Source organism: Jaculus jaculus, chromosome 12 (genome assembly GCF_020740685.1).
Source record: "Jaculus jaculus isolate mJacJac1 chromosome 12, mJacJac1.mat.Y.cur, whole genome shotgun sequence".
Classification (NCBI taxonomy): domain Eukaryota; kingdom Metazoa; phylum Chordata; class Mammalia; order Rodentia; family Dipodidae; genus Jaculus; species Jaculus jaculus.
In genome coordinates, this window is record NC_059113.1 from 57726960 (window position 1) to 57753576 (window position 26617).

General features: G+C 44.2%; 2 protein-coding genes across 2 annotated transcripts in view; both read left to right on the forward strand.

Annotated features, from left to right (window-relative positions):
• Window positions 1-11240, forward strand: part of Gga2 (golgi associated, gamma adaptin ear containing, ARF binding protein 2) — a 57665-nt gene extending 46425 nt beyond the window's left edge. Inside the window, exons 14-17 of the mRNA XM_045131213.1 lie at window positions 1330-1487; window positions 6060-6229; window positions 9534-9644; window positions 10133-11240. Coding sequence (XP_044987148.1) covers window positions 1330-1487; window positions 6060-6229; window positions 9534-9644; window positions 10133-10243 — 550 coding nt within the window. The 3' untranslated portion in view covers window positions 10244-11240. The remainder of the gene's footprint in view (window positions 1-1329; window positions 1488-6059; window positions 6230-9533; window positions 9645-10132) is intronic.
• Window positions 11241-17579: 6339 nt separating this feature from the next.
• Cog7 (component of oligomeric golgi complex 7) overlaps window positions 17580-26617 on the forward strand; it is an 86099-nt gene continuing 77061 nt past the window's right edge. Inside the window, exon 1 of the mRNA XM_004670203.2 lies at window positions 17580-17925. Within this exon, the coding sequence (XP_004670260.1) occupies window positions 17757-17925 (169 nt within the window). The 5' untranslated portion in view covers window positions 17580-17756. The remainder of the gene's footprint in view (window positions 17926-26617) is intronic.

The window sequence follows — 26617 nt, forward strand, 5'->3', positions numbered from 1 at the left end:
TAGAGCTATATATAGAGAGAATTGCCACACCAGGTCCTCTGTTCCTGCAATCCAAATCCAGGCACTTGCCTCACCTTTGTGTGTCTAGCTTACATGGGATCTGGAGAGAGATGGAACATGGGTCCTTAGGCTTTGCAGGCAAGTATCTTAACCGTTAAGCCATCTCTTCAGCCCTTGTTTAGATTTTTTTTTAGATTTTTGAAACAGGATCTCAGGTCCAGGCTGGCCTTGAACGGATCCTCATGCCACCTGCCAAGTGCTGTCTTTATAGGCATGCCTGTCACACCCAGCTAACAGTGATAATTTCAGTGTCTTTTCCCTGATTGTCTTTTTTAACAAAAGATTTTATTTATATTTATTTATTTGACAGAGAAAGAGGGAGAGAAAGAGCGAGCCAATAGGTGCCTCCAGCCATTGCAAATGAACTCCAGACACGTGTGCCCCCTTATGCATTTGGCTAACGTGGGTCCTGGGGAATCGAACCAGGGTCCTTTGGCTTTGCAGGCAAATGCCTTAACCGCTAAGCCATCCTTCCAGCCCATGTCCTGTTTTAAATTAAGCAAAACTTTATCACTACAGGAATATATGTGACATGAGTTCCTAAATGTCACTCCCTAAAAAACAAGTGGAAAATCTTACTTTTTATCATTAAGGAAAGATTTATTTTGGCTCCTGGTTCCCATCCAGTATGTGCTATTTTCCTTCTTCCTCTCTCCCTCCTTCCTCCATCTTGTTCCTTTTTCTTTGTCAAAATGGGGTTCACTAGGTAGCCCAGGCTGGACTGGAATCCTCCTGTGTCAGCCTCTCAAGAGCTAGGATTGCAGTCATGACTTTGCTTTATTTTGTACGTGTGTCATTGTGACTTTTTTTGTTTGTTTGTTTTTTGATGTAGGGTCTTTCTCTAGCTCAGGCTAACCTGAAATTCACGATGTAGTCTCAGGTTGGCCTCGAACTTAGTGTTTGTTCCTCCTACCTTTCCTGCCCGAATGGTGGGATTAAAGGCATGCGCCACTACACCTAGCAATTGTGGTATATTTTTATGCAATCAAGTTCATACTTTACAGGTTATTCCAACATGACTTTTTTTCAAGTCTTGGCATTTTCATACCAGTTTACATAAACTTGCTTCATTCTCTTAAATAGGTACATTAACTTGTGTAAATATATTTAATCATTTTCTTCTTATAGGGATGTGCATGTATATGTGTGCCTGTATTGCATGCACATGTATTTTTCCATTTCTTGTTTGTTCTTTGGAAAACCTAATCATGGATTCCTCAAGTTTTCTGCAGCTTCTTTTGTTTGTTGATAGTTTGTATTTCTTTATAGGAATTATGTTCCACAGAAAAGTATCCCCAAGGAAGTGCCACCAGGTACCAAGGCCTCTCCAGGTTGGTCCTGGGAGGCTGGACCATTATCTTCCTCTCCGGCCTCACAGAATTCTCCTCTCGCTCACGTTTTTGTCCCTTTGGAATCTGTGAAGCCTAGTAAGTACACTTCTGTGCATTCTTCCTTTTACTCCTTGCTTAGGGCGATGTGTGTGCATCTGAGAAGCAGCAGCTTCTGGCTAGGTGTGGTGGTGCATGCTGGGAAGCAGAGGTAGGAGGATCGCTGTGAGCTCAAGGCCAGCCTGAGACTGACTACATAGTGAATTCCAGGTCAGCCTGAGCCAGAGTGAGACCCTACCTCAGGAAAAAAAAAAAAAAAAGAAGAAGCTCTTCTAGCAAAATGCTTTTCTTAGTCTTATCTGCCATAGGATTGGCATTGTGAAGAATGCCAGCAGGCAGTTTTTATTTATTTGCAAGCAGAGAGAGAGAGAGAGACAGAAAGGGAGGGAGGGAGGGAGAGAGGGAGGGAGGGAGAATGGGTGCACCAGGGCCTATAGCCAATGCAAAGGAACTCCAGACACTTGCACCACTTTGTGCATCTGGCTTTATGTGGGTACTGGGAAATCAAACCCTGGCTGTCAGGCTTTGTAAGCCAGCACCTTTGACCATTGAGCCATCTCTCCAGCCCTAAACGTAAGTATTTAGAGATCAGTTTGGTGGGCATAGTAATATTCATGTAGCCAGACAATAGTAGTAGCTTCCCTTCATAAGTTAAGGGCTTCTCCCACTACCCAGGGGTGCGGAATCTTCCTAGCCATATATTTAAAAAATATTTTAATGTATTTTTATTTAGTTATTTATTTGATAGAGGGAGAGAATGGGCATGCCAGGGTCTCCAGCCACTGCAATTGAACTCCAGACGCGTGTGCCACCTTGTGCATCTGGCTAGCCTGGGTCCTTTGGCTTCTTAGGCAAACACCTTAACTGCTAAGCCATCCTTCCAGCCCTCCAGCCATATATTTTGATTAAGTTTTCAGTACCAGACATGAACTCCCTCCCATCAGAGAGCAGCTAGTTTCCCCTGTTGCAGTCAGGTTCGCATTGCTGCCAAAAATCACCCAAGAGCAGCTTTTGGGAAAAAAGGGTTTATTTTGGCTTACAGACTTGAGGGGATGCTCCATGATGGCAGGGAAAATGATGGCATGAGTAGAGGGTGGACATCACCCCCTGGCCCACATAAGGTGGGCAATAGCAACAGGAGAGTGTACCAGACACTGGCATGGGGAAACTGGCTATAACACCCGTAAGCCTGCTCCCAAAAAACACTGCCTCCAGGAGGCGTTAATTCCCAAATCTCCATCAGCTGGGAACCTAGCATCCAGAACACCTAAGTTTATGGGGGACACCTGAATCAAACCACTATACCCCCATAATAGAACTGCTGCATTGCACCAGTTGGCACATTTTTCCTGGCTGCCCAGCCATAAGTAAGGCTCACAGGGTCCATTGCTGGTTAAGAATATTGATAACTTTTCTTCCTGTACAAGCTGCATAGTTCTTTCCAGCGTCCTGATGGCTAGTCCACAGGGAAGTGCTTCCAGCTCCACTCCAGTTCGATTTTCAGTGACCTATAGCCCAGGCATATGGAGTCTGTAGCAGTAGGGGGGGGAGGGGGAGGTCTTGCCATCTACTATTTCTGGTGGGCAACTAAGAGCCTTGGCAGTGGCTTATAATTTTTTGAGGGAATCAGACTTTTCTTTCTTTTTTGAATCAGGGTCTCATTTAACCCAGGATGACCTGGAACTCTCTATGTACCCCTAGTTTGGCGTTGAATTCACAGTCATCCTTCTACCTCAGCCTCCTGAGTTCTGAGATTAAAGTGGTGTGTCATATATGTATAAATGTGAAATAGTTTACAACACAAAGTTAAAAGAAAATATGGGGATGGAGAGGTGGCTTAGCAGTTAAGGTGCTTGCCTAAAAAGCCTAAGGACCCAGAGTCAGTCCCCCAATACCCATAAGCCAAATAAATGCACAAGGTCTTGCATGCGTCTGGAGTTCATTTGCAGTGTCTGGAGGCCCTGGTGCGTTCATCCCCCTGCCCCATCTTTTTCTCTGTTTCACTATCTCAAATAAATAAATTTTTTTTTTCAAAAAAGCAAAACTACGTATTTCACGTAGAGTTTTAGAAGAAAATAGAGCATAAAAATAACATCTATACCTTTGCCACCTAGCAGGTAAAAGGCATTCTGATAAGGTTTTTTACCCTCTTTCCCCCATTTTTTAAAAATTTTTTTATTTTTCATTTTTGGCAGTGGTAGGGATCCATCCTTGTAACCTTGGACATGCTAGGCAATTGTTCTACTTCTAAGCAGTATCCCATCTGCTTTTCTCCCTCCCTCCCCCCCCCTCCCCTCCCCTCCCCTCCCCTCCCCTCCCCTTCCCTCCCCTCTCTTTCTCTCCGTCCTGGCTCTCCCCTCATGTAGCCAAGGACTTGCCTGCTGTGCATCGTACTGCTGAGCAATATCTCTGCCCCTATTGCATATAATTCTCTCTTTTTGTTGTTATATATTTATTTATTTATTTTTTGAGATGGTCTTACTATAGTCCAGGCTGACCTGGGACTCAGTCAGTAGCCCAGGCTGCCCTCAAACTCACTATGGTCCTTTTACCTCAGCCTCCAAGTGCTGGGATTAAAGGAGTGTGCCACCATACCCAACTTTGCCTCAAAAGATTGTTAGATTCATTTCTTAGCAAAAGTGACTTAGTATCTTTAGAATTTCCATGGAATTTCATTAAGCCTGTTTGATAATTATTGTTTTTACAGTTTTATAAAATTAGATATAAGAGTGGATGTGGCTCTGCATGTGTGGTCATATGAAAGAGACCAGAATGAAATAAACCTACTGCTTGTTTCTGGTAGAATAAAAGGTGTTTTTGTTTCGTTTTTTTTTTTTTTTAAGATTTATTTATTTACTTGTGTTGAGAGAGAGAGAGAAGAGAAAACGGAGAATGGGCATTCCAGGGCCTCCAGCCACTATAAACAAACTCCAGATGCATGTGCCACCTTATGCATCTGGCTTACCATGGGTACTGGGGAATAGAACCTGGGTCTTTAGGCATCATAGGCAAATGACTTAACTGCCAAGCCATCTCTCCAGCCTCTTTGTTTCATTCTTGATGATTTTTTTTTGTATTTTCTGTAGTATTCATGCATTATTTTATTTTATTTTAAATGTTTTACTTATTTATCTGGGGGCCAGATAGAGAGAAAGAGAATGGGCATGCAAGGGCCTCCAGCCACTGTAGACAAACTCCAGACATGTGTGTCACCTTGTGCATCTGGCTTACATGGGTCCTGGGGAATCGAACCTTGGCCCTTTGGCTTTGCTGGCAAGCGCCTTAACCACTAAGCCATCTCTCCAGCCCTCATACATTATTTTAATTGTTAACTTTTATTTATTTATATTTTACAAAAATTGTAGTCTTCCATTCCCTGTTCCTTCTCAATTTCCCTGAGCGCCCTCCTCAGTGGGGTTATTGGTATTTACTGTGGGATAATTAAGGCCTCAGTCAGTCTCTGTGGGAGGGGCTGTACCTCAGGATATTCCTACCAACCCTGTGGCTCTTAAAATTTTTCTATCCCCTCTTTCAATGATCCCTGAGTTTTGGTAGGCCTGTTGGCAGTCTGATTTTGTGTTGGTTCTCTGTAGCCTCTGGATTTCTTTTTTTTCCCCCGGGATAGAGTATCACACTAGCCCCAGCTGACCTGGAATGCACTTTGCAGCCTCAGGCTGTCCTTGAACTCATGGCAATCCTATCCCCAGCCTCTTGAGTGATGGGATTAAAGACATGTATCACTACACCCACTATAGCCTCTGCATTTTTGCTTCAACATTATTTTAATTTTAATCTTTTTTCTTTTCTTTTTTTTTTGAGGTAAAGGCTTGCTCTACCCCAGGCTGACCTGATCTGGAATTCCCTATGTAATCTCAGGCTGGCCTTGAACTCTACCTCTGCCTCCCTGGTCCTAGGGTTAAAGCATGCACCACTCAGCCGGCTTTTTTTTTTTTTTCTGAGATAGGTCTCACTCTACCCCAGGCTGAGCTGGAATTCACTATGTAGTCTCAGGGTGGCCTCAAACTCAAAGTTGTCCTCTTACGTCTGCCTCCCAAGTACTGGGATTAAAGGCGTGCGCCACCATACCTGGAAACACCAGCTATTTTTTTAAAAGATTTTTTAAAATTTTTATTTATTAGAGACAGAGAGAGGGTGAGTAGAATGGGTGTACCAGGGCCTCTAGCTACCACAAACGAACTCCAGACACCCTGTGCATCAACATCAGCTATTTTAATCTTAATTATTTTTGTTTAAATAAAATGTCTTTTTGTTTGTTTGTTTTTGTTTTTGGAGGTAGGGTCTTGTTCTAGCCCAGAATGAACTTGAATTCACTATGGATTCTCAGGTTGGCCTCAAACTCACAGAGGTCTTCCTATTTCACCTTCCCAAGTGCTGGAATCAAAGGCGTGCACCACCATGCCTGGCAAAATGTTCCTCTTTTGAAAGCCAGTAGTGTGCTAAGGGTGGTTGAGTTGGGGCAAGAGGCCAGTGTGGAAAAGAGGAGTCTAGAAGGCTTGGGGTCTGGTGGGGCAGATAACAGGTGCAGGTGGGGAGGCAGAGGCGGCCCGGGGTTGGAGCAGCGCTGAGCCTTCTGCTGGATCTCTCTGCCAGGCAGCCTGCCACCCCTCATCGTGTACGACCGCAACGGCTTCAGGATTCTGCTTCACTTCTCCCAGACTGGGGCCCCTGGCCACCCAGAAGTGCAGGTGTTACTCTTGACCATGATGAGCACTGCTACCCAGCCTGTCTGGGACATCATGTTTCAAGTGGCTGTGCCAAAGGTGAGTCACTTGCTGCTAGCAGCTCCTTTCTGTTTCGAGCAGTGTCTGTTAGGTGCTAAAGGTGCAGACTCTTCAGGACTCAGAATCGTTGTTGAACGTAAAGTGGGAATTTTCATTCATTGGCTCAGCTGACTTGGGATTCCTGAATGTGTAAGCACAGATAAGAATCTACAAAGAATTACTTTCCTCCAATTTGTGGGTTTATTTTCTTTTTTGGTGGAGAGTAGACAGGGAGGGTTTCAGGTAGCTCAGGATGGTTTCAAACTTGTTATGTAGCTAGAGATGACCTTGAACTTGTGATCCTCTTGCCCTCCCCCCCTCCTGAGTGCTAGGATAACAGACATGTACCAACATGTCTGATTTTGAAAGTTGGCTGGGGGTTGGGAGACTGGAGGGATGGCTCAGTGGTTAAGGATGTTTGCTTGCAAAGCCTAATGCCCTGGGTTCAATTTGTCAGTACCCACGTAAAGCCAGATGTCCAGATCAGCCTGGGCTAGAGTGAGACCCTACCTCAAAGAACCAAAACACACACACATACACACACACACTTTTAATTTAAAAAAAAAACTTGCCTGGGGCTGGGGCGATGGCTCAGTGGTTTAAGTCAATGGCTTTCAAAGCCTGCTGACTGGGTTCAATTCTCCAGCATCCATAAAAAGCCGGGCACACAGAGATGCAAGCATCTGTAATTCTAGTGTGCCGGTTCAGTGGGAGGAGGAGTCAGGAGAACCCAGAGCTCACAGGCAGCTAGCTAGTCTGGTGTGTTTGCAGGAGCATCCAGAGCCTCGGGCAGCTAGTTTGGTGTGTTTGCAATTGCATTTACAGTCTAGCAGTTCATTCGTAGTGTCAAGAAACACCCTCTCTTAAAGAAGGTAGAGCACAAACAAACACCTAGAAGTTGTCCTCTCATCTCCACACATGGGGTGGCCCACATAAACAAATAAATAATTTTTAAAAATATTTTATTTTTATTTATTTATTTGAGAAAGAGAGAGGCAGAAAGACAGACACACACACACACACACACACACACACACACACACACACACACACAGAGAGAGAGAGGGGGGGTGGAGGGAGGGAGGGAGGAAGGGAGGGAGGGAGGGGAAGAAGAATGGGCACGCCAGGGTCTCCAGCCACTGTCAATGAACTCCAGATGCATGCATCACCTTGTGCTTCTGGCTTATATGGATCCTGGGGAATTGAACTGCAGTCCTTTGGCTTTGCAAGCAAGTGCCTTAACCACTAGACAATTTTTCCAGCCCCACAAATGGATAATTTTTTTAAAAAAATACTTATTTGAGAGAGAGAGAGATAGATAGAAAGAGAGAATGGGTGTGCCAGGGCCTCCATCCACTGCAAATGAATTCCAGATGCATGTGCCACCTTGTTTATGTGCCTTACATGGGTACTGGGGGATTGAACTTAGGTTTCACAGGCAAGTGCCTTAACCACTATGTCATCTCTCCAGTCCCAAATAAATAATTTTTTAAAAAATTTATTATTTTTTTATATTAACAACTTCCATGATTGTAAACAATATTCTGTGGTAATGCCCTCCCTCCCCCCACTTTCCCCTTTGAAACTCTATCATATCCCCTCCCCCTTTTAATCAGTCTCTTTTATTTTGATGTCATGCCAAATAAATAATTTTTTAAAAAAGACTTGAGCTAGAGATCTCAGTAGTTACAGCACTTACCTACAATGCCTAACGACCTGAATTTGATTCAGTACCCACGCAAAGCCAGATACACAAAGTGGTGCATACATCTGGAGTTTGTTTGCAGTAGTTAGAGGAGGCTTGGCACACTCATTCATATTCATTCTCCTACCCTCTCTCCTTGCAAATAAATCCATAATTTTTTTTTTTTTTTTCGAGGTAGGGTCTCTTACTCTGGCCCAGGCTGATCTGGAATTAACTATGTAGTCTCAGGGTGGCCTCAAACTCATGGATCCTCCTACCTCTGCCTCCTGAGTGCTGGGATTAAAGTCGTGTGCCACCATGCCCGGCTCCCATAAAATATTTTTTTAAAAATGTTTGGGCCTTGGAAGATGGCTCAGCTGTTAAAGGTGCTTTCTTTTTCTCTTTTTTGGGTTTTTGAGTTAGAATCTCATTCTAGCCCAGGCTGGCCTCAAACTCACAGCGATCCTCCTACCTCTGCCTCCCAAGAGCTGGGGTTAAAGGCATGCACCACCATGCCCAGCTAAAGGTGCCTTCTTGCAAAGCCTGCCAGCTTAGGTTAAATTCTCCAGCCATCTACATAAGCTAGATTCAAAAATTGATGCAAGTGTCTGGAATTCATTTGCAGGGGTAAGAGGTTCCTTTGCACATATGCACACAAAAAAACTTAGCTCTGCTTTCCTCTGTGGGGCAGTTTTGTTTTTGCATAGCAGGAGAATGACCACTAGCACTGGCAGTGTTACATGACTAATCTGTAACTCAAAACTTAGGCATGGTGTGGTGGTACAGGCCTTCACTATCAGCACTTGTATCACTTCTAACAGCACTTTTTAGTATCAGGCAGAGGGAGGAGGCTCACTGAGACCACCTTGAGACTACATAGTGAATTCAGGTCAGCCTGGGTTAGAGCAAGACTCTACCTTAAAAAATAAAAAGTAAAAAAACCCAGGCATGTTAGCATGCTCTTGTGCGCGTAGCTGCTCTAAAGCTGAGACAGGAGGATCATTTGAGCCTAAAGGTCAGAACCCCATAGTGAGACACTATGTCTTAATGAAAGTTGACATGAGAGCCACATTAGGGCTCTGCTTCTCCTTGTTGTTAACCGTGTACCTTAGAGCAGTGGCATGCCCAGGGATGGGAACATGCCTGACTAAGTTGGGATATGTTCACCCTTTTCAAGGGAATTAGGGCCCCACAGTGATCTGATAGTACAGTTCCAGGGGAACGGGCACATGTCCCACAAAGGAAAGATATAAGTTATGACATGCATTCTCTAATCATTTTGGTTAGTACTCAGTGGAGACCATTTACAAATTGTCTACCCAAGGCTCAGAAGTTAATATTTTGCTCAAGGTCACACTCTGCTAGTAGGAGGCAGAGTGAGCATTAAGCTCAAAATGTCCTCTAGTTTTTGATTCTGCCTGCCAAAGTCAACAGTTGGCCACACACTTCAGATACTTTCCTGTGTATACAAGGAAAGGCCTTCTGGTTCCCTTCATTGGTGGCATCTGTGTGGGCTCCAGTAGGTACCTTGAAATAGTGTTCCTCTCAGGGGCCGAGCCCCTCGCAGAAGCTGAAGCTTGTTAGGGATGAGTTAGTTACGCGCTGGCTTTCCCCCAATAGTCAATGCGAGTGAAGCTGCAGCCAGCGTCCAGTTCCAAGCTCCCTGCGTTCAGCCCGCTGGTGCCTCCCGCTGTGATATCACAGATGCTGCTGCTGGACAACCCACACAAAGTAAGTTCTGCGTGTGGCAGCAGGGGAGAGGGCCCCGAGCGCAGGGAGGGAGTACTATGGGTGAAGGAAGGCATGTTCAGGCCTTATTGCTGTCAAGTTTGGTTGGTTCCAGGGTGGACATGGGGAAGCAACCCTTGCTATTGTCTAGTTTTCTTTGGGGCTTGTTAGAAAAAGTTTTGTGATGGACTTCATAGCTGGGAGCAAGGGGAGAGGCCTGACCTGTAGAGGAGATGGCCTGTCTTCCCGTGTCTCCTCATTGTCATCCATCAGGACCGCAGGAGTGCACAAGGCTCCCAGGCGACATGCCTTGGCTCCCTTGTGTTTGCAGCTGTAGAGAATTGAGGCCAGGGCACCCACATCATACAGTGATATTAAGCCCTGGTTTGGGTGAATTAACATAAACAAGTAATTTCTTGGGGATCCTATGGGCTCACCTCTGTGTTCCTCCTCTCTAATGAACATCTTAACTTCTCTTATTTATGTCCCAGGAACCTATCCGGTTACGATACAAGCTGACATTCAACCAGGGTGGACAGCCTTTCAGCGAAGTAGGAGAAGTGAAAGACTTTCCAGACCTGGCTGTCTTGGGGGCAGCCTAACTTCTTATAAGATGACTTTTCACACCAGGCGCAGGCCAGCGTTCTTTCGCCGTGTAGTCAGGAGTAGTCGTGATGATGTAGTGTCAAGTGCCAAGAGTTCTCTCCTGACGTCAGGCTCTGAATGCCAACCTCTGACCTATTCTGCAGATCCTGTGTGTGTGTGTGTGTGTGTGTGTGTGTGTGTGTGTACATGTGTGTGTTGTTGGGGGGCTTTGGGAGGGAGAGCTGGGCTTGTGGGATATGGGTAGTGTGGGAGATGTTGAAGCATTTCTGACAACCATCTCTGCTGCACTCATAGCTGTTCCTTTCCTGCATGTTGGTGGATGCTGCTGTCCCTGCCTCAGGTTGGAGGTTGTATAAGCCAAAGTTTTCTTCATGTATTATCTTTTCATTCATCCACTCTGTGCCTTGTCAGCCTTTGAAAGTCTTGGTTGCTCCCAGGCTGCTGTTCTCAGGGACCTTAAAAGGGACCTGGTTGGTCTTGGGACAGAGTGTGTCTTCTGGGGCATGCTCTTCCAAGAAAGACCTTGTCTCCATTTTCATTAGCAAATGCTGCTTGCACATGTTCAGAACCTAATGAATGCTTGTTGGCTGTTTCCGGGCAAGAGGCTGCTGTGAGACCAGAAGACCATGCTTGGTGGGCCAATCACGTCCTTCACCACTGTGCCTTAGAATTGCCCTGAGATGGATCTTCTGAGATAGAGGGAAAGCTGATCCCTGGCCTTACTCAGGCCTCAGGTTCCGGGGGTTGGGCAGCCTGTCTGGGCCCTTACTCAGGACCCACACTTTCACCCTCATCCTTTTTGTTCATGAGCATCTTCTCTGAGCTCTTCCATTGTGAACCCATGTTAATCACTATAGATTGTAGCTAGCGGGCCAGCCCTGTTGACTTCACAATCCAAAATTGAACCATGACACATATAGATATGGAATGAGCCATGGTTTAAGTGGTGACTAAATACATAACATCATTAAATAAATACCATGTGCAAATTTGCATTGTGTAGCATTGGGTCCATAGGGGATACATGAAGAGGTGACTGCCTGGAATGGGAGGGTCTTCAGGGAAGCATTGAGGGATGTGAACCCCTAGCTGCCTCTGTAATGAGCAAAGACCTGACATCTCAGGAGAGCTGGCAAAGACAGGTGGGTATCTGCTACTTTTATAACCTGCAGGGGAAATGTAGCCTTATAATTGACTGATACTTTCTAAATACTACTCTGTACTGGGAATTTTGGTAGGTGTGTTAAATAGGTCGTTAGTTGAGTCTGGGAGTAGGAACCTGAGCCCTGCTGAAGATGGGTGTGAAGGGCTGGAACGTCTCAGCAGCAGCTGGCCCGCTGGTGGGATTCTACCTCAGGAACTGGAGGGCATGGCTTGGGGCTCTTAACCATGACATCTGGTACTCTTTCATTCTGATCATGTGACTTCTGTGTGTCTTTATACATCTCCCAACATCAATTGTTGGGCACGACAGCTGTAAAGATCATGAAGGTATGCTAATTTTTAAGCAAATGTGAAAATTCATAAAATAGATGAATAATTGGGGTGATTTCTTCATTTGGCATAACCCTTTTCACAGACTAATTTTAATTCAAAGTTACTTTGACTCTTAGGTGTCCATTTAGCTTTTATAAGCTCTTGGGTATTACACAGTCAATATGACATTGTCTAGTAATGAATGTCCATCCAAATCAGTGAGACTTATTGTGGAGACAGGCTTTTTTTTTCTGTTTTTTATTTTTTATTTTTTTATTTTTATTTATTTGAGAGCAACAGAGAGAGAGAGAAAGAGACAGATAAAGAGAGGGAGAATGGGCGCGCCAGGGCCTCCAGCCACTGCAAACGGACTCCAGATGTGTGTGCCCCCTTGTGCATCTGGCTAACGTGGGTCCTGGGGGAATAGAGCCTCGAACCAGGGTCCTTAGGCAAGTGCTTAACTGCTAAGCCATCTCTCCAGCCCTTTTTCTGTTTTTTTTTTTTTTTTTTTTTTTTTTTCCCTGAGGTAGGGTCTCACTCTAGCCCAGGCTGACCTGGAATTCACTATGTAGTCTCAGGCTGGCCTTGAACTTACAGTGATCCTCTTACCTCTGCCTCCTGAGTGCTGGGATTAAAGGTATGCGCCATCATGCCTGGCTTAGGACAGGCTTTTTGTGTTGAAACGTGTTCCCAAGCATCTTCTCTTTTCTAGGAGACAGTGTATCTGTTCATGTAGGCTTGGACAGAATGGGAGGAGAGGAGGGCACTTATCTTGAAGCACCCTTCACTCATCAGTGCCTTTTTTTCCTAATTTTTTTTATTAGTTTTTTTAAACAACTTCCGTGATTATAAACAATATCCCATGGTAATGCCCTCCCCTCACCCGCTTTCCCCTTTGAAACTCCATTCTTCATCATATCCCCTCCCCTTCTTAATCAGTATCTCTTTTATTTTGATCCATGATCTTTTCTTCCTCTTATGATGGTCTTGTGAGGTCATGGATATCCAGGCCATTTTATGTCTGGGGGGAGCACGTTGTAAGGAGTCCTACCCTTCCTTTGGCTCTTAAATTCTGCCACCTCTTCTGCAATAGACCCTGAGCCTTGGAAGGTATGGTAGAGATATTGCAGTGCTGAGCACTCCTGTCACTTCTTTCCAGCACTATGATGCCTCTGAATCATCCCAAGGTCACTGCCATCTGAAAAGAGAAGGTTCTCTACCAAAAGTGAGAATAAAATTAATATATGGGTATGGACATTAAGGGAAGTGCTTATTGGGCAGTTTGGTGAGCATAGTATATACATTTAGCCAGACAGCAGGAGACGTTACACTGCTAGGGCTCATGACTACCCCTGTTGTAGGTTTTCAGTATCAGGGATGTATTCCCTCCCATGGAGTGGGCCTCCAGTCCAATTAGAGGGCAGTTGGTTTCCACCATGACAGACATGCCACTATTGCACCGGTTGGCTCAGTCTCAGGGTGGCCTTGAACTCACAGTGATCCTCCTACCTCTGCCTCCAGAGTGCTGGGATTAAAAGTATGCGCCACCCTACCCAGCACTGAAGTATCAATCAAATGAACAAACCCGTGCGTTTACATGATGTAGCCAGTGCCATGCTGAGAGGACTGTGACAGTTCTGAGTGTCTGCCTTATGAACGAGCTTGAGACCACTAACCTCACTTCCACTTTAAGGTGCTATCTGGTGGCTCATGCCTGTGAATCTTAGCATTGGGAGGTTGAGGCAGAATTGTGAGTTTGAGGCCAGCCTGGGGCCACAGAGTGACTTCTAAGTCAACCCTCCTTCAAAGGTGTGGGAGGTGCAGTGGGCGGGGAGGGGAAAAGGACTTGAGCCATGTGGCTTGCATGCAAGAGTGGCAGCAGTTGTTTCTGTGAGACAGGGTTGAGCCACTTCATGGGGTTCTGGAAACTGCTGTGGGATTGGCTGCCTTATAGATCCAGCTCAGTCTTCAGAAAGCAAAAATCTCAATGTACCTGAGAAGCAAAGGTGTCTCTGTTGAGCTTGTTCTCACACCAAGTGTGAAACATTATTTTAGGCTGGACATGGTGGCATGCACCTTTCATCCCAGCACTCAGGAGGCAGAGGTCATAGGACCACTTGAGTTTGAGACCAGCCTGGGAATAGAGTGAATTCCAGAACAACCTGGGCTAGAGTGAGACCTTACTTCAAAAAACAAAAAAAAAGTCATTTCGGCTCCTTTTGCACAGAAGAGGACATTGAACAAAGCATCAATCAGGAATTGACTACTTTTGGTTTTCTTTCATTGTATGTAGAATCCAAAGTAAAGAGATAAATAAATATATTTGCTGTTTTAAATGGTATAAATACTTGTACTTCAGTGGATGAACCTTCTAGCTGCAGCTGCAAACAACAATGTGGAAACACAGAATCTGGAACTGGGAAGCGAGGTGGCCATCTGCTCAGCTGCTGTGCAAAAATAAAAGGAACCTTTGGGAGGGAAATGGCTGGGCTTCAGGAGAGAGAGTGGCAAGTACCATGCAAGAACAGGAGTTTGCATCAGCTAATGAACAATGAGAAAGACAAGGTACAAAGATTTCAAAATATTGCAAGTTGGGGCTGGAGAGATGTCTCAGCAGTTAAGGTCCTTGCCTACAATGCCTAAGGATCTGGTTTCAGTTCCCTAGTACACATGTGAAGCCAGATGCACAAGGTGGTGCATGCAGCTGGAGTTTGTTTGCAGTGCTAACCACCCTAAAATGCCCATTCTCTCAAAACAAAAACAAAAACAAAACATACCATATATATATATATATATATATATATATATATATATATATATATATATATATAATTTTTTTTTTTGAGGTAGGGTCTCACTGTAGCCCAGGCTAACCTGGAATTCACTAAGGAGTCTCAGGGTGGCCTCGAACTCATGGCGATCCTCCTACCTCTGCCTCCTGAGTGCTGGGATTAAAGGCATGCACCACCACGCCTGGCTTTCAAATAAAATATTTTTAAAGTATTGCAAGTCGAGCTACTTAGTACAATCATGATAGGAAGTGAGTAGAGCTGAAGGAACGTCTGCAATGACTTGTTGAGTAAGAGGGGTAGAAGGATAGACACAGGGCTGGAGAGGTGGCTCAGTGGTTAAAGGCACCTGCTTGCAAATCCTGAAGGCTCAGGTTCCGTTCCCCAGTACCCATGTAATGCCAGATGCACAAAGTGGGACATGTTTCTGGAGTTCATTTGCAGTAGTAAGAGGCCTGGCTCATCCATTTCCTCATTCTATTTCCCTCTCTGGTTGCAAACACATGTTAGAAACAATAGCCATGGACATTTTAAATGATGTGGGGAGAGCTGATGGGAAAAGAGGCTCCTTAGAGGATGGGCAAGATGGAAATGAAATGAAATGAAAAACATATAATTCTCTTGAAAGATGAATATTTTTTATTTGCAAGCAGAGAGAGAGGAGACAGAATGGGTGCACCACTGCAAACAAACTCCAGATATTTACTCAGAAGGACTGGGCGGGGGGGGTGGTGGGCATGCTAGGACTTCTTGCCACTGACAATGTACTCTAGATGCATGCTCCACTTTGTGCATCTGGCTTTATGTAGGTACTGGGGAATCAAACCCAGGCTGTCAGGCTTTGCAAGCAAGTGCCTTTAGCTGCTAAGCCATCTCTCCAGACCCCTAAAAAAGGATTTGAGAAAGACGAAGCTTTACAGAAGCTGCTGTTTGCCTGGGATTGGAAAGACATTCGAAGAAAGCCAATTGGTTAAAGCAACAGTTTTTCATCTCCCAGTTTTTAAAAAATATTTGAGAGAGATAGAGATAGAGAGGAAGAGGCAGAGAGAGAGAATGGGTGCGCCAGGGCCTCCAGCCACTGCAAACGAACTCCAGACAGGAGCGCCCCCTTGTGCATCTGGCTTACGTGGGTCCTGGGGAATCAAACTGGGGTCCTTATGCTTCATAGACAAACACCTTAACTGCTCAGCCTCCAGAACAGTTTTTAAATATGAATACCTTTGACCCGAACTCAGAAAATTTGAAAGTTTTCAGTGCCTCCTCCAGAAGTTCAGATCCAGGTGATCTTACAGCACTCATGGCTGTGGGCTAAGAAGCCTCGCAGCATGTCTAACATGCCTCCCATTTGCCTATCTGAACCAGCTTAGTCTCCCTGCTTCACTTTCTGCCTCGGACTTCTGCCAGACTCCTTGTGTATCTGAACATGTTTCAGTGTACTGAGTATAATGGTTGAAGAAACCAGACCAAACCAGCATGGAAAGGATGTACAAACCGGAAGTGGAGTGTGGTGTCCAGACCTGGGTCACAGAAAGGTTGCCACAGCAGATGCTTCCTGACCCACACAGTTTCTCTTGTGGAAAGAGCTGATGCACCTTGGATGTATGGATTGGAAGTTTTCTCGTGCATCAAATTTCACATCTTAGTGAATACAGGGAGCGTCATAAAGTCATTTCATAATCATTTCAGATGGCCTGAGTTGTTTGTTAGAATGTCCTTGTCTGAAATGGACTTTTTAAAAGGGTACAAAAGCTTTGGGTATGGGCTGTTTAGTAGCATAACCTGCATCTGGCTCTATGAAGAAAGGGATGCAAGATGATGGAAACGAAAGTACTAGATCCCAGCACTTGGGAGGCAGAGGTAGGATCGTCATGAGTTCGAGGTCACCCTGACACTACATAGTGAACTCCAGGTCAGCTGGGGCTAGAGTGAGACTCTACCTCGAAAAACAAATCAAAACAAAAATTTATACAATTAGATGAAATGTTACTCGTTTTGGAACAGGATTGTATGTAGCTCAGGCTGGTCTCTAGCTATGTGAAAATGCCCTTGAATTTCTGCCTTCATCTCCCGGAACTGGGATTACAGTTTAGCACCACCGCAGCCAGTTTATGGGTTTATGCTGGACTGAAGACTGAACCAAGAGCTTTGTGCTAAGCAAGAACTCTACCAACTGAGCCTCATCCCCAGCCTGCAAAGCAACTTTTGAAATAAGCCATAAAAATACTACAAGATTTTAACCCACTATAAATTATGCTAATGAAGCCATGACTTGACTTTTAAAACATACTTATTTACTGAGAGAGAGGAAGAGGCAGATAGAGAATGCACACACCAGGGCCTCCAGCCATTTCAAATGAACTCCAGACACGTGCCCATTGCGCTTCTGGTTTATGTGGGTCCTGGGTAATCAAACTTGGGTCCTTTGGCTTTGCAGGCAAGCGCCTTAACCGCTAAGCCATCTCTCCAGCCCTAACAAGTATTTTATTTATTTGAGAGAGGAAAAGAGGGAGAGAGAGAGGAGAGAATTGGTGTTCCAGGGCATCCAGCCACTGCAAACGAATTCCAGATGCCTGCGCCACCGTGTGCAGCTGGCTTACGTGGGCCCTGGGGAATCGAACCGAGGTCCTTTGTCTTCACAGACAATCACCTTAACCGCTAAGCCATCGCTCCAGCCCCCTAAAAAGTATTTTTACTTATTTGGGAGGTGGGGGGAGAGGGAGAGACATACAGAGAGAAAGAATGGGCGCACTAGAGCCTTCTGCCGCTGAAAAAGAACTACAAATGCACGCACTACTTTGGGTATATGGTTTTCGTGGGTCCTGGGAATCGAACCTGCGTGCCTAGGCTTCGTAGGTAAAGCGCCTTAACTACTAAACCATCTCACTAGGCCAGAGGTAACGAATTTATAGTATGCACATAGTTATTGCTTGACAAACTTAGCAGAGGGAGGATGGCGGCACCTGCGGGGAACTCGCTCTCAGCAGTCTCAAACACGGTTTATCTAGGAGCACCAGCAGTCGCTATGGTAACGGCCACACACTTCCGGAAGTGGAACGGCGCGCGGCGAGGGACATTCCACGTAGCCTGCGCGAGCTGACAGAGCGGGGCTGCAGAGGGGCCAGTTGCAGGCGCCGTGGGGTCCGGCGTGCGGTGTGTCGTCGTGTCACCTGCTTCTGTCCCCTCGTTGCCAGCACCGTCTACGCTCGAAAGGCCTGGACGCAGGTCCGGGGCCGGGCCGCCCGTCATGGACTTCTCCAAGTTCCTGGCTGACGACTTCGACGTGAAGGAGTGGATCAACGCGGCCTTCAAGGCCGGCCCCAAAGAGACGGCGGCGGCCAAGGCGGACGGCCACGCGGCCACGCTGGTGATGAAGCTGCAGCTGTTCATCCAGGAGGTGAACCACGCCGTGGAGGGTGAGCTGCGCGGGGCCGGGCCGCGGGGCCGGGGCCCTCTCCCCTCCTACTCCTCACTCGCTGAGCTCCGACGTTCCTTTGCCACCTCTGGCAATACGTGAATACGTGTGCCTTTTTTTTTTTTTTTTTGGTTTTTCGAGGTAGGGTCTCACTGGAGCCCAGGCTGACCTGGAATTCACTATGGAGTCTCAGGGTGGCCTCGAACTCAAGGCAATCCTCCTATCTCTGCCTCCCGAGTGCTGGGATTAAAGGCGTGCGCCACCACGCCCGGCTAAGTGTGCCTTTTAAAACTGAAGCCGGGTGGGTGTGTCATCTCGGCCAGGAGTTCAGGGTCAACCCCAGCTGCACAGTGAGGTTTTTTTTTTTTTTTTTTTTTTTTAAATAAAAAGATATTTATTTATTTAAGAGAGGGAGAAAGAGAGTGTGGGAGCCTTAGAGCCCCCAGCCTCTGCAAATGAACTCCAAACATTGTCACTTTGTGCGTCTGACTTTACGTGGGTGTATTGGGGCTTGAACTAAGGTCGTCAGTCTTTGTGAGCAAGCGTCTTTAACTGCTAAGCTCTCTCCAGGCCAAGTGAGTAGTTTTTTTTTTTTTTTAAGTTTTATTCTGGGTGTAGTAGTGCAAGCTTTTTTTTTTTTTTTTTTTTTTTTTAATTTTTATTAACATTTTCCATGATTATAAAATATATCCCATGGTAATTCCCTCCCTCCCCACCCCCACACTTTCCCGTTTGAAATTCCATTCTCAATCATATTACCTCCCCATTACAATCATTGTAATTACATATATACAATATCAACCTATTAAGTATCCTCCTCCCTTCCTTTCTCCACCCTTTATGTCTCCTTTTCAACTTACTGGCCTCTGCTACTAAGTATTTTCATTCTCACACAGAAGCCCAGTCATCTGTAGCTAGGATCCCCATATGAGGGAGAACATGTGGCGCTTGGCTTTCTGGGCCTGGGTTACCTGACTTAGTATAATACTTTCCAGGTCCATCCATTTTTCTGCAAATTTCATAACTTCATTTTTCTTTACCGCTGAGTAGAACTCCATTGTATAAATGTACCACATCTTCATTATCCACTCATCTGTTGAGGGACATCTAGGCTGGTTCCATTTCCCAGCTATTATAAATTGAGCAGCAATAAACATGGTTGAGCATGTACTTCTAAGGAAATGAGATGAGTCCTTTGGATATATGCCTAGGAGTGCTATAGCTGGGTCATATGGTAGATCAATCTCTAGCTGCTTTAGGAACCTCCACACTGTTTTCCACAATGGCTGGACCAGATTGCATTCCCACCAGCAGTGCAGAAGGGTTCCTTTTTTTCCACATCCCCGCCAACATTTATGATCATTTGTTTTCATGATGGTGGCCAATCTGACAGGAGTGAGATGGAATCTCAATGTAGTTTTAATCTGCATTTCTCTGATGACTAGTGACGTAGAACATTTTTTTAGGTGCTTATATGCCATTCGTATTTCTTCCTTTGAGAACTCTCTATTTAGCTCCTTAGCCCATTTTTTGATTGGCCTGTTTGATTCCTTATTAGTTAACTTTTTGAGTTCTTTGTATATCCTAGATATTAATCCTTTATCAGATATATAGCTGGCGAAGATTTTTTCCCATTCTGTAGGTTGCCTCTTTGCTTTTTTCACTGTGTCCTTTGCGGTGCAAAATCTTTGTAATTTCATTAGGTCCCAGTGGTTAATCTGTGGTTTTATTGCCTGAGCAATTGGGGTTGTATTTAGAAAGTCTTTGCCAAGACCAATATGTTGGAGGGTTTCCCCTACTTTTTCCTCTAGCAGTTTCAAAGTTTCCGGTCTGATGTTAAGGTCTTTAATCCATTTGGACTTAATTCTTGTGCATGGCGAGAGAGAAGAATCTATTTTCATCCTTCTGCAGATATTTATCCAGTTTTCAAAACACCATTTGTTGAAGAGGCTGTCTCTTCTCCAATGAGTATTTTTGGCATTTTTATCGAATATCAGGTGGCTATAGCTACTTGGGCTTACATCTGGGTCCTCTATTCTGTTCCACTGATCTACATGTCTGTTTTTGTGCCAGTACCATGCTGTTTTTGTTACTATGGCTCTGTAGTATAGGTTAAAATCAGGTATGGTGATACCACCAGCCTCTTTTTTGTTGCTCAGTATTATTTTAGATATTCGAGGTTTTTTATGATTCCAAATGAATTTTTGGATTGTTTTTTCTATTTCCATGAAGAAAGCCTTTGGAATTTTGATAGGGATTGCGTTAAATGTGTAGATTGCTTTAGGTAAGATTGCCATTTTCACGATATTGATTCTCCCAAGCCAGGAACAAGGGATGTTTCTCCACTTTCTAGTGTCTTCTGCAATTTCTCGCTTGAGTGTCTTAAAGTTCTCATTGTATAGATTCTTTACTTCCTTAGTTAGGTTTATTCCAAGGTATTTTATTTTTTTTGATGCAATTGTGAATGGGAGTGATTCTCTGATTTCATCCTCTGTGTGTTTGTTGTTAGCATATATGAAGGCTACTGATTTCTGTGTATTTATTTTGTATCCTGCTACATTGCTGTAGGTTTTGATTAGCTCTAACAGCTTGCTAGTAGAGTCTTTAGGGTCCTTTATGTATAGAATCATGTCATCTGCAAATAGTGATAACTTGATTTCTTCCTTTCCAATTTGTATCCCTTTTATGTGTGTCTCTTGCCTTATTGCTATGGCTAAGACTTCCAAAACTATATTAAATAGAAGTGGAGACAGTGGACACCCTTGTCTTGTTCCTGATTTTAGTGGAAAAGCTTCCAGTTTTTCCCCATTTAGTAATATGTTGGCTGTAGGCTTGTCATAAATAGCCTTTATTATATTGAGATATGTTCCTTCTATTCCCAGTCTCTGTAGGACTTTTATCATGAAGGGATGTTGGATTTTGTCAAATGCTTTCTCTGCATCTAATGAGATGATCATGTGATTTTTGTCCTTCAACCCATTTATGTAATGTATTACATTTATAGATTTGCGTATGTTGAACCATCCCTGCATCTCTGGGATAAAGCCTACTTGGTCAGGGTGAATGATCTTTTTGATATACTCTTGTATTCTGTTTGCCAATATTTTGTTGAGAATTTTTGCATCTATGTTCATGAGGGAGATTGGTCTGTAATTTTCTTTTTTTGTTCTATCTTTGCCTGGTTTTGGTATCAGGGTGATGCTGGCCTCATAGAAGGAGTTTGGTAGGATTCCTTCTTTTTCTATTTCCTGGAAAAGCTTAAGAAGCAATGGTGTTAGCTCTTCCTTAAAAGTCTGGTAAAATTCAGCAGTGAATCCATCCGGGCCTGGGCTTTTTTTAGTTGGGAGATTATTGATAACTGCTCGGATCTCCATGTTTGTTATAGGTCTATTTAAGTGATTAATCTCATTTTGATTTAATTTAGGTAGGTCATATAGATCAAGGAAATCATCCATTTCTTTCAGATTTTCATACTTTGTGGAGTATATGCTTTTATAGTATGTCCCTATAATTTTTTGAATTTCTCTGGAATCTGTTGTGATGTTACCTTGTTCATCTCTGATTTTATTAATTTGTGTCTCTTCTCTCTTTCTTTTGGTCAGATTTGCTAAGGGTTTATCAATCTTGTTTATCCTTTCAAAGAACCAACTCTTTGTTTCATTAATTCTTTGGATTGTTCTTTTTGTTTCTATTTCATTAATTTCTGCCCTAATCTTTATTATTTCTTCCCGTCTACTACTTTTTGGTTTGCCTTGTTCTTCTTTTTCCAAGGCTTTAAGGCGAAGCATTAGGTCGTTTACTTGCGACCTTTCTAATTTCTTAATATAGGCACTTAAGGCTATAAATTTACCTCTTAGAACTGCCTTCATTGTGTCCCAGAGATTTTGGTATGTTGTGTTCTCATTATCATTTGACTCTATAAATTTTTTGATTTCCTTTTTGATTTCTTCATTGACCCACTCATCATTTAGTAGTGTATTGTTTAGCTTCCATGATTTTGTGTATGCTCTATAGCCTTTCTTGCTACTGATTTGTAGTTTAATTCCATTGTGGTCAGATAGAATGCAAGGAATTATTTCAATTTTCCTGAATTTGTTAAGATTTGCTTTGTGTCCTAATATATGGTCTATTTTAGAGAATGTTCCATGTGCTGCTGAAAAGAATGTATATTCTGCAGCCTTTGGATGAAATGTCCTGTATATATCTGTTAGGTCCATATCTTCTATGACCTCATTTAGTCCAGATGCCTCTCTGTTTATTCTTTCCCTGGATGACCTGTCAATTGATGAGAGTGGGGTGTTAAAGTCACCCACCACCACCGTGTTTGGTGTTATCTGTGACCTTAGTTCTAATAGTGTTTGTTTGACGAATTTGGGAGCCCCCATGTTAGGTGCATATATGTTTAGGATTGTAATGTCCTCCTGTTGGAGTGTGCCCTTAATCAATATAAAGTGACCTTCCTTATCTTTTTTGACTAACTTCGGACTAAAGTCCACCCTGTCTGATATTAGGATAGCAACCCCTGCTTGTTTTCTAGGCCCATTTGCTTGAAACACCGTCTTCCAACCTTTCACCCTAAGATAATGTCTATCCTTTGTAGAAAGGTGAGTTTCTTGAAGACAACAAATTGTAGGATCCTGCTTTTTAACCCAGTCTGCAAATCTATGTCTTTTCGTTGGGGCATTGAGACCGTTGATATTAAGAGATATTATTGAAAGGTGTGTATTTATGTTTGCCATTTGTGTGTGTGTGTGTGTGTTACTTGTTCTACCTGTGCTCTCTTCTGTTAACTGGTATTTGAGTATGGCTGGTTTTTTCTAGGTTCCTTATATGTGTGCTTTTCCTTTTGTTCAGCATGGAGGATTCTATCAAGTATTTTCTGTAGAGCTGGTTTTGTCTTCAGATATTCCTTTAACCTGCTTTTGTCATGGAATGTCTTTATTTCTCCATCTATTTGGATGGATAACTTTGCAGGATAAAGTAACCTTGGTTGACAGTTGTTATCTTTCAGAACTTGGAATATATCACTCCAGGCCCTTCTGGCTTTAAAAGTTTGTGTTGAATAATCTGCTGTAATCCTGATGGGCTTGCTTTTGTAGGTAACTTGATTTTTCTCTCTAACTGCTTTCAATATTTTTTCTTTGGTTTGTGTGTTTGGAAGTTTGAGTATAATGTGGCGAGGAGAGTTTCTTTCTGGGTTTTGTCTGGCTGGGGTTCTAAAGGCTTCCTGTATCTGTATTGGCACCTCTTTCCCAATTTGGGGAAAATTTTCCTCTATGATTTTGTTGAAGATGCCTACTATGCCTCTGGAGTGGAATTCTTCTCCTTCTACTATGCCCTGAATTCTTATATTGGATCTTTTCATAGTGTCCCGAATATCTTGAAATTCCCACTCGTACTTTTCTATAAGTTTGTCTTTCTCTTTGTTGGACTGCATTAGGTCTGCCACCTGATCTTCTAGCTTAGATATTCTGTCCTCTCCCTCATCCATCCTACTGGTGAGATTTTCTACAGAGTTTTTTATTTCATTAACTGTGTTCTTCATTGCTAATAATTCTGACTGGTTTTTCTTTATTATTTCTATTTCTCTATTTATGTCTTGTATTGCCTTCTTTATTTCATTAAATTGGTGTCCTGCCTCTTCTTTGATTCCTTTGATTTCCTCTTTGATTTCCTCTTTGATTTCTTCTTTGGTTGTATTCATGTGTTCTTTGACCTCTTTGAACATATTTATAATTATTCTTTTGAACTCTTTCTCAGGCATTTCCTCTAACTCTTTCTCACTGGAGGACATTTCTGATGCATTAATACTTTTAGGTGGATTTATATCGTCTTGCTTTTTAGTGTTTCTTGTGTTATAATGTATATATTTTTGCATCTTGGATTAAGTTAATGCTTGGATTTTCTAGCTAGCTGTGTATTCTTAGCTGTATCAATTGATTTGGTGTAAAATATTTTCAGGGTAGGACCTTAAGGTATTAGGTGTGGCTCTTAAGACTCTCAGAGTATCTACAAAGATGTTCTTAGGGGTTGAGTTTCCCTGCTATAGGAGTATTCAAGCAGGCTGAGTGGAATAATATACTGGTAGATTCTAAAATTTAGCTAAACACTGTACCCATTCCATCAACAACAGCCCCGAGTATGTATGCAAGAGTAGTTATTATAATGACCAGATCCTCTATCAACAAAGAGGTTTAGATTTCTGGTCTGTTGAGGTATCCAAGTCAGCTTGTGACCAGGTGAGACCCTTCCCTGGTGCAATCCCAGTTACCTTGGGTGATTGTGGTCTCAGTCAAGTTGCTGCCTGGGTCGTCGGGCTGCTGTTCTGATTTCTGGAGCTGGGCACTTGCTTTTCCTACGGGGCAAACTGAGCCGCTGCCGCCTCTGCAGCTGTTGTAGGTGTCTCCGCCGGAGCCCCCACCACTGCTGAAGCTGCCGTTGTCGTGTCCACCGCTGCTGCTCACCCCGAAGCCGCTGCTCTCCTGGGTCCGCTGCTGCTGGGGCCACTGGTACCGGTGCTGGAGCCGCTGAAGTTGCTGCCAAATTCTGCTCCTGCTTGGGTCCCGCCGTCAGCCCAAGTTGGCGTGGCCGGGTCCCGGGCTGCTGCTGTGTTCGCTGGAGCTGGGTTCAGGCGGCAGGGGAGGGGAGGGAGCCGCGGCTGTTCTGGTTGTATCGTGTGCTTTTACCTCGCGGTCTGCTCCTCCCTCCGTTGCTCGCTGCCGCTCTCCCCTCACGTTTCCCGAGTTGCGGAGAGCGCGGTGTGAGGGGAAAATCCCGCACCTGGCTTGTCCTGCGGCTCGAGTCGAGAGACCGGCGGTTTTCTGCCGCTCCGCGGTTGCGGCGGGTAGCTGAGCCGCCCCGGAGCCGCTGTTCCCGGCTGTGCAGGCTCTGGATGCTCTATAACTCTTCCACTTCTCCGCTGCCGCCTCAACTTCCTATACACCTCACTTTTTAGTAAAAGTGTGTATTTTGCTGAGTTTATTTTGGTCTTTCCCCCCCCAGGCTGTTTTGGCGTGGTACCTACGCCGCCATCTTAACCGGAAGTCGTAGTGCAAGCTTTTAATCCCAGTACTACGGAGGCAGAGATAGGAGGCTCTCCGTGAGTTCAAGTCCACCCAGAGACTACACAGTGAATTTCACTTCAAATGAAACTTGGCTTTATGCAGTAGTATCTGGGGGAATTGAACCTGGTAGACAAACTATTCAAGCAAGCGTCTTTAATCACAGAGCCATCTCCCCTGACCCCACATAGTAAGTTTGATACATGAAGCCCTGTCTCAAGAATAAAAAAAAAAAATAAAATGCAATAGCTGTGTATAGTGGCACACATCTGAAATTCTAGTGTTCACCTGTGGAAACTGAAGCCGGAGAATTGTCACGGTTCAAGGCCAGCCTGGATTACACAGTACCAGACCAATCAGGGCCACACAGCAACATCCAGTCTCAACAAACTAAAACAAAAAAGAGGCCTGAGGAGAGGGCTTAGTGGTTAAAGGGACTTGCTTGCGAAGCCTGCCAGCCAGGCTTAGCCTTGGTTCAAATCTCTAGTGGGCACATAAAAGCCAGATGCACAAAGCGGTCCTTGCATCTGGTGTGCCCATTCTCTCTTTCTCCTCTCTCTCACTGCAAATAAATAAATAAATAAAATACTTAGGGAAAAAAGAAGTATTTTTAAAACTAAAAAAATTTTGTTTATTTGAGAGAGGGAAAGAGGGGGGGGGGAAGAGAGAGAGAAAGAAAGAGAATGGGTGTGCCAGGCCTTCCAACCACTGCAAACAAACTCCAGATGCATGCGCTACCTTGTGCATCTGGCTTATGTGGGTTTTGGGGAATCGAACCGAGGCCCCTTGGCTTTGCAGGCAAGTGCCTTAACGCTAAGCCATCTCTCCAGCCCCAAGTACTTAATTAAAAAAAATTCATCATTATTATTATTTGTGAAACAGAGTCTCTGTAGCCCAGGCTGGCTTTGAACTCTTGGTGATCCTCCTACCTCAGACCCCCAAGTACTAGGATTACAGGTGTGTGCTACCACAAGTAGCAAAAAGAAGCCCTTTTTTGGGAGGTTGGGGGAGGTGGGGGCATTTGGACAGGGTATCACATAGCACAAACTGCCTTATAGCTAGCTATGTAGCCAAGGATAACCATGAAATCCTGATCTTCCTGTCACCATTTCCCAAGTGCTGGGATTAAAGGTAGGCACCACCATGCTTAGCAAAAATAGGCACTTTTGAGAGTACTAAATAGTATTTAAATGACCCTAATATTTAGTCGTGTATGGGAATGACACAACCTAGTGTTTTAATGTATCTTTCTGTATAAGTTGAGGAAGATGGGTTATTCTGAGCAGAGCCTTTTACCATTGTGGATGTGGAAGGGGATGGTAAGATTGAAACAAAATTTTTATATGCTCGTCTACTGAGCTACCCAGCCCTATTTTTCCTTGTGATTGTTTATTTCTTTGGGTGTGTGAGTGTGTGTGTGTGAGTGTGTGTGTGTGTGTGTGCGCGCACATGCCACAGCACATGTGTGGAGGTCAGAGGACAACCTCAAGGTGTCTGTGCTCTTTCACCTTTGAGACAGGGTCTCTTGATGCTGCTGATGAACTACTAGCTGGCCCCTGAGATTCAGATTCTCCTGGCCCTGCCTCCCATTGTCATAGGCGTCACATGCATTGAGATTACACACTGATGTAC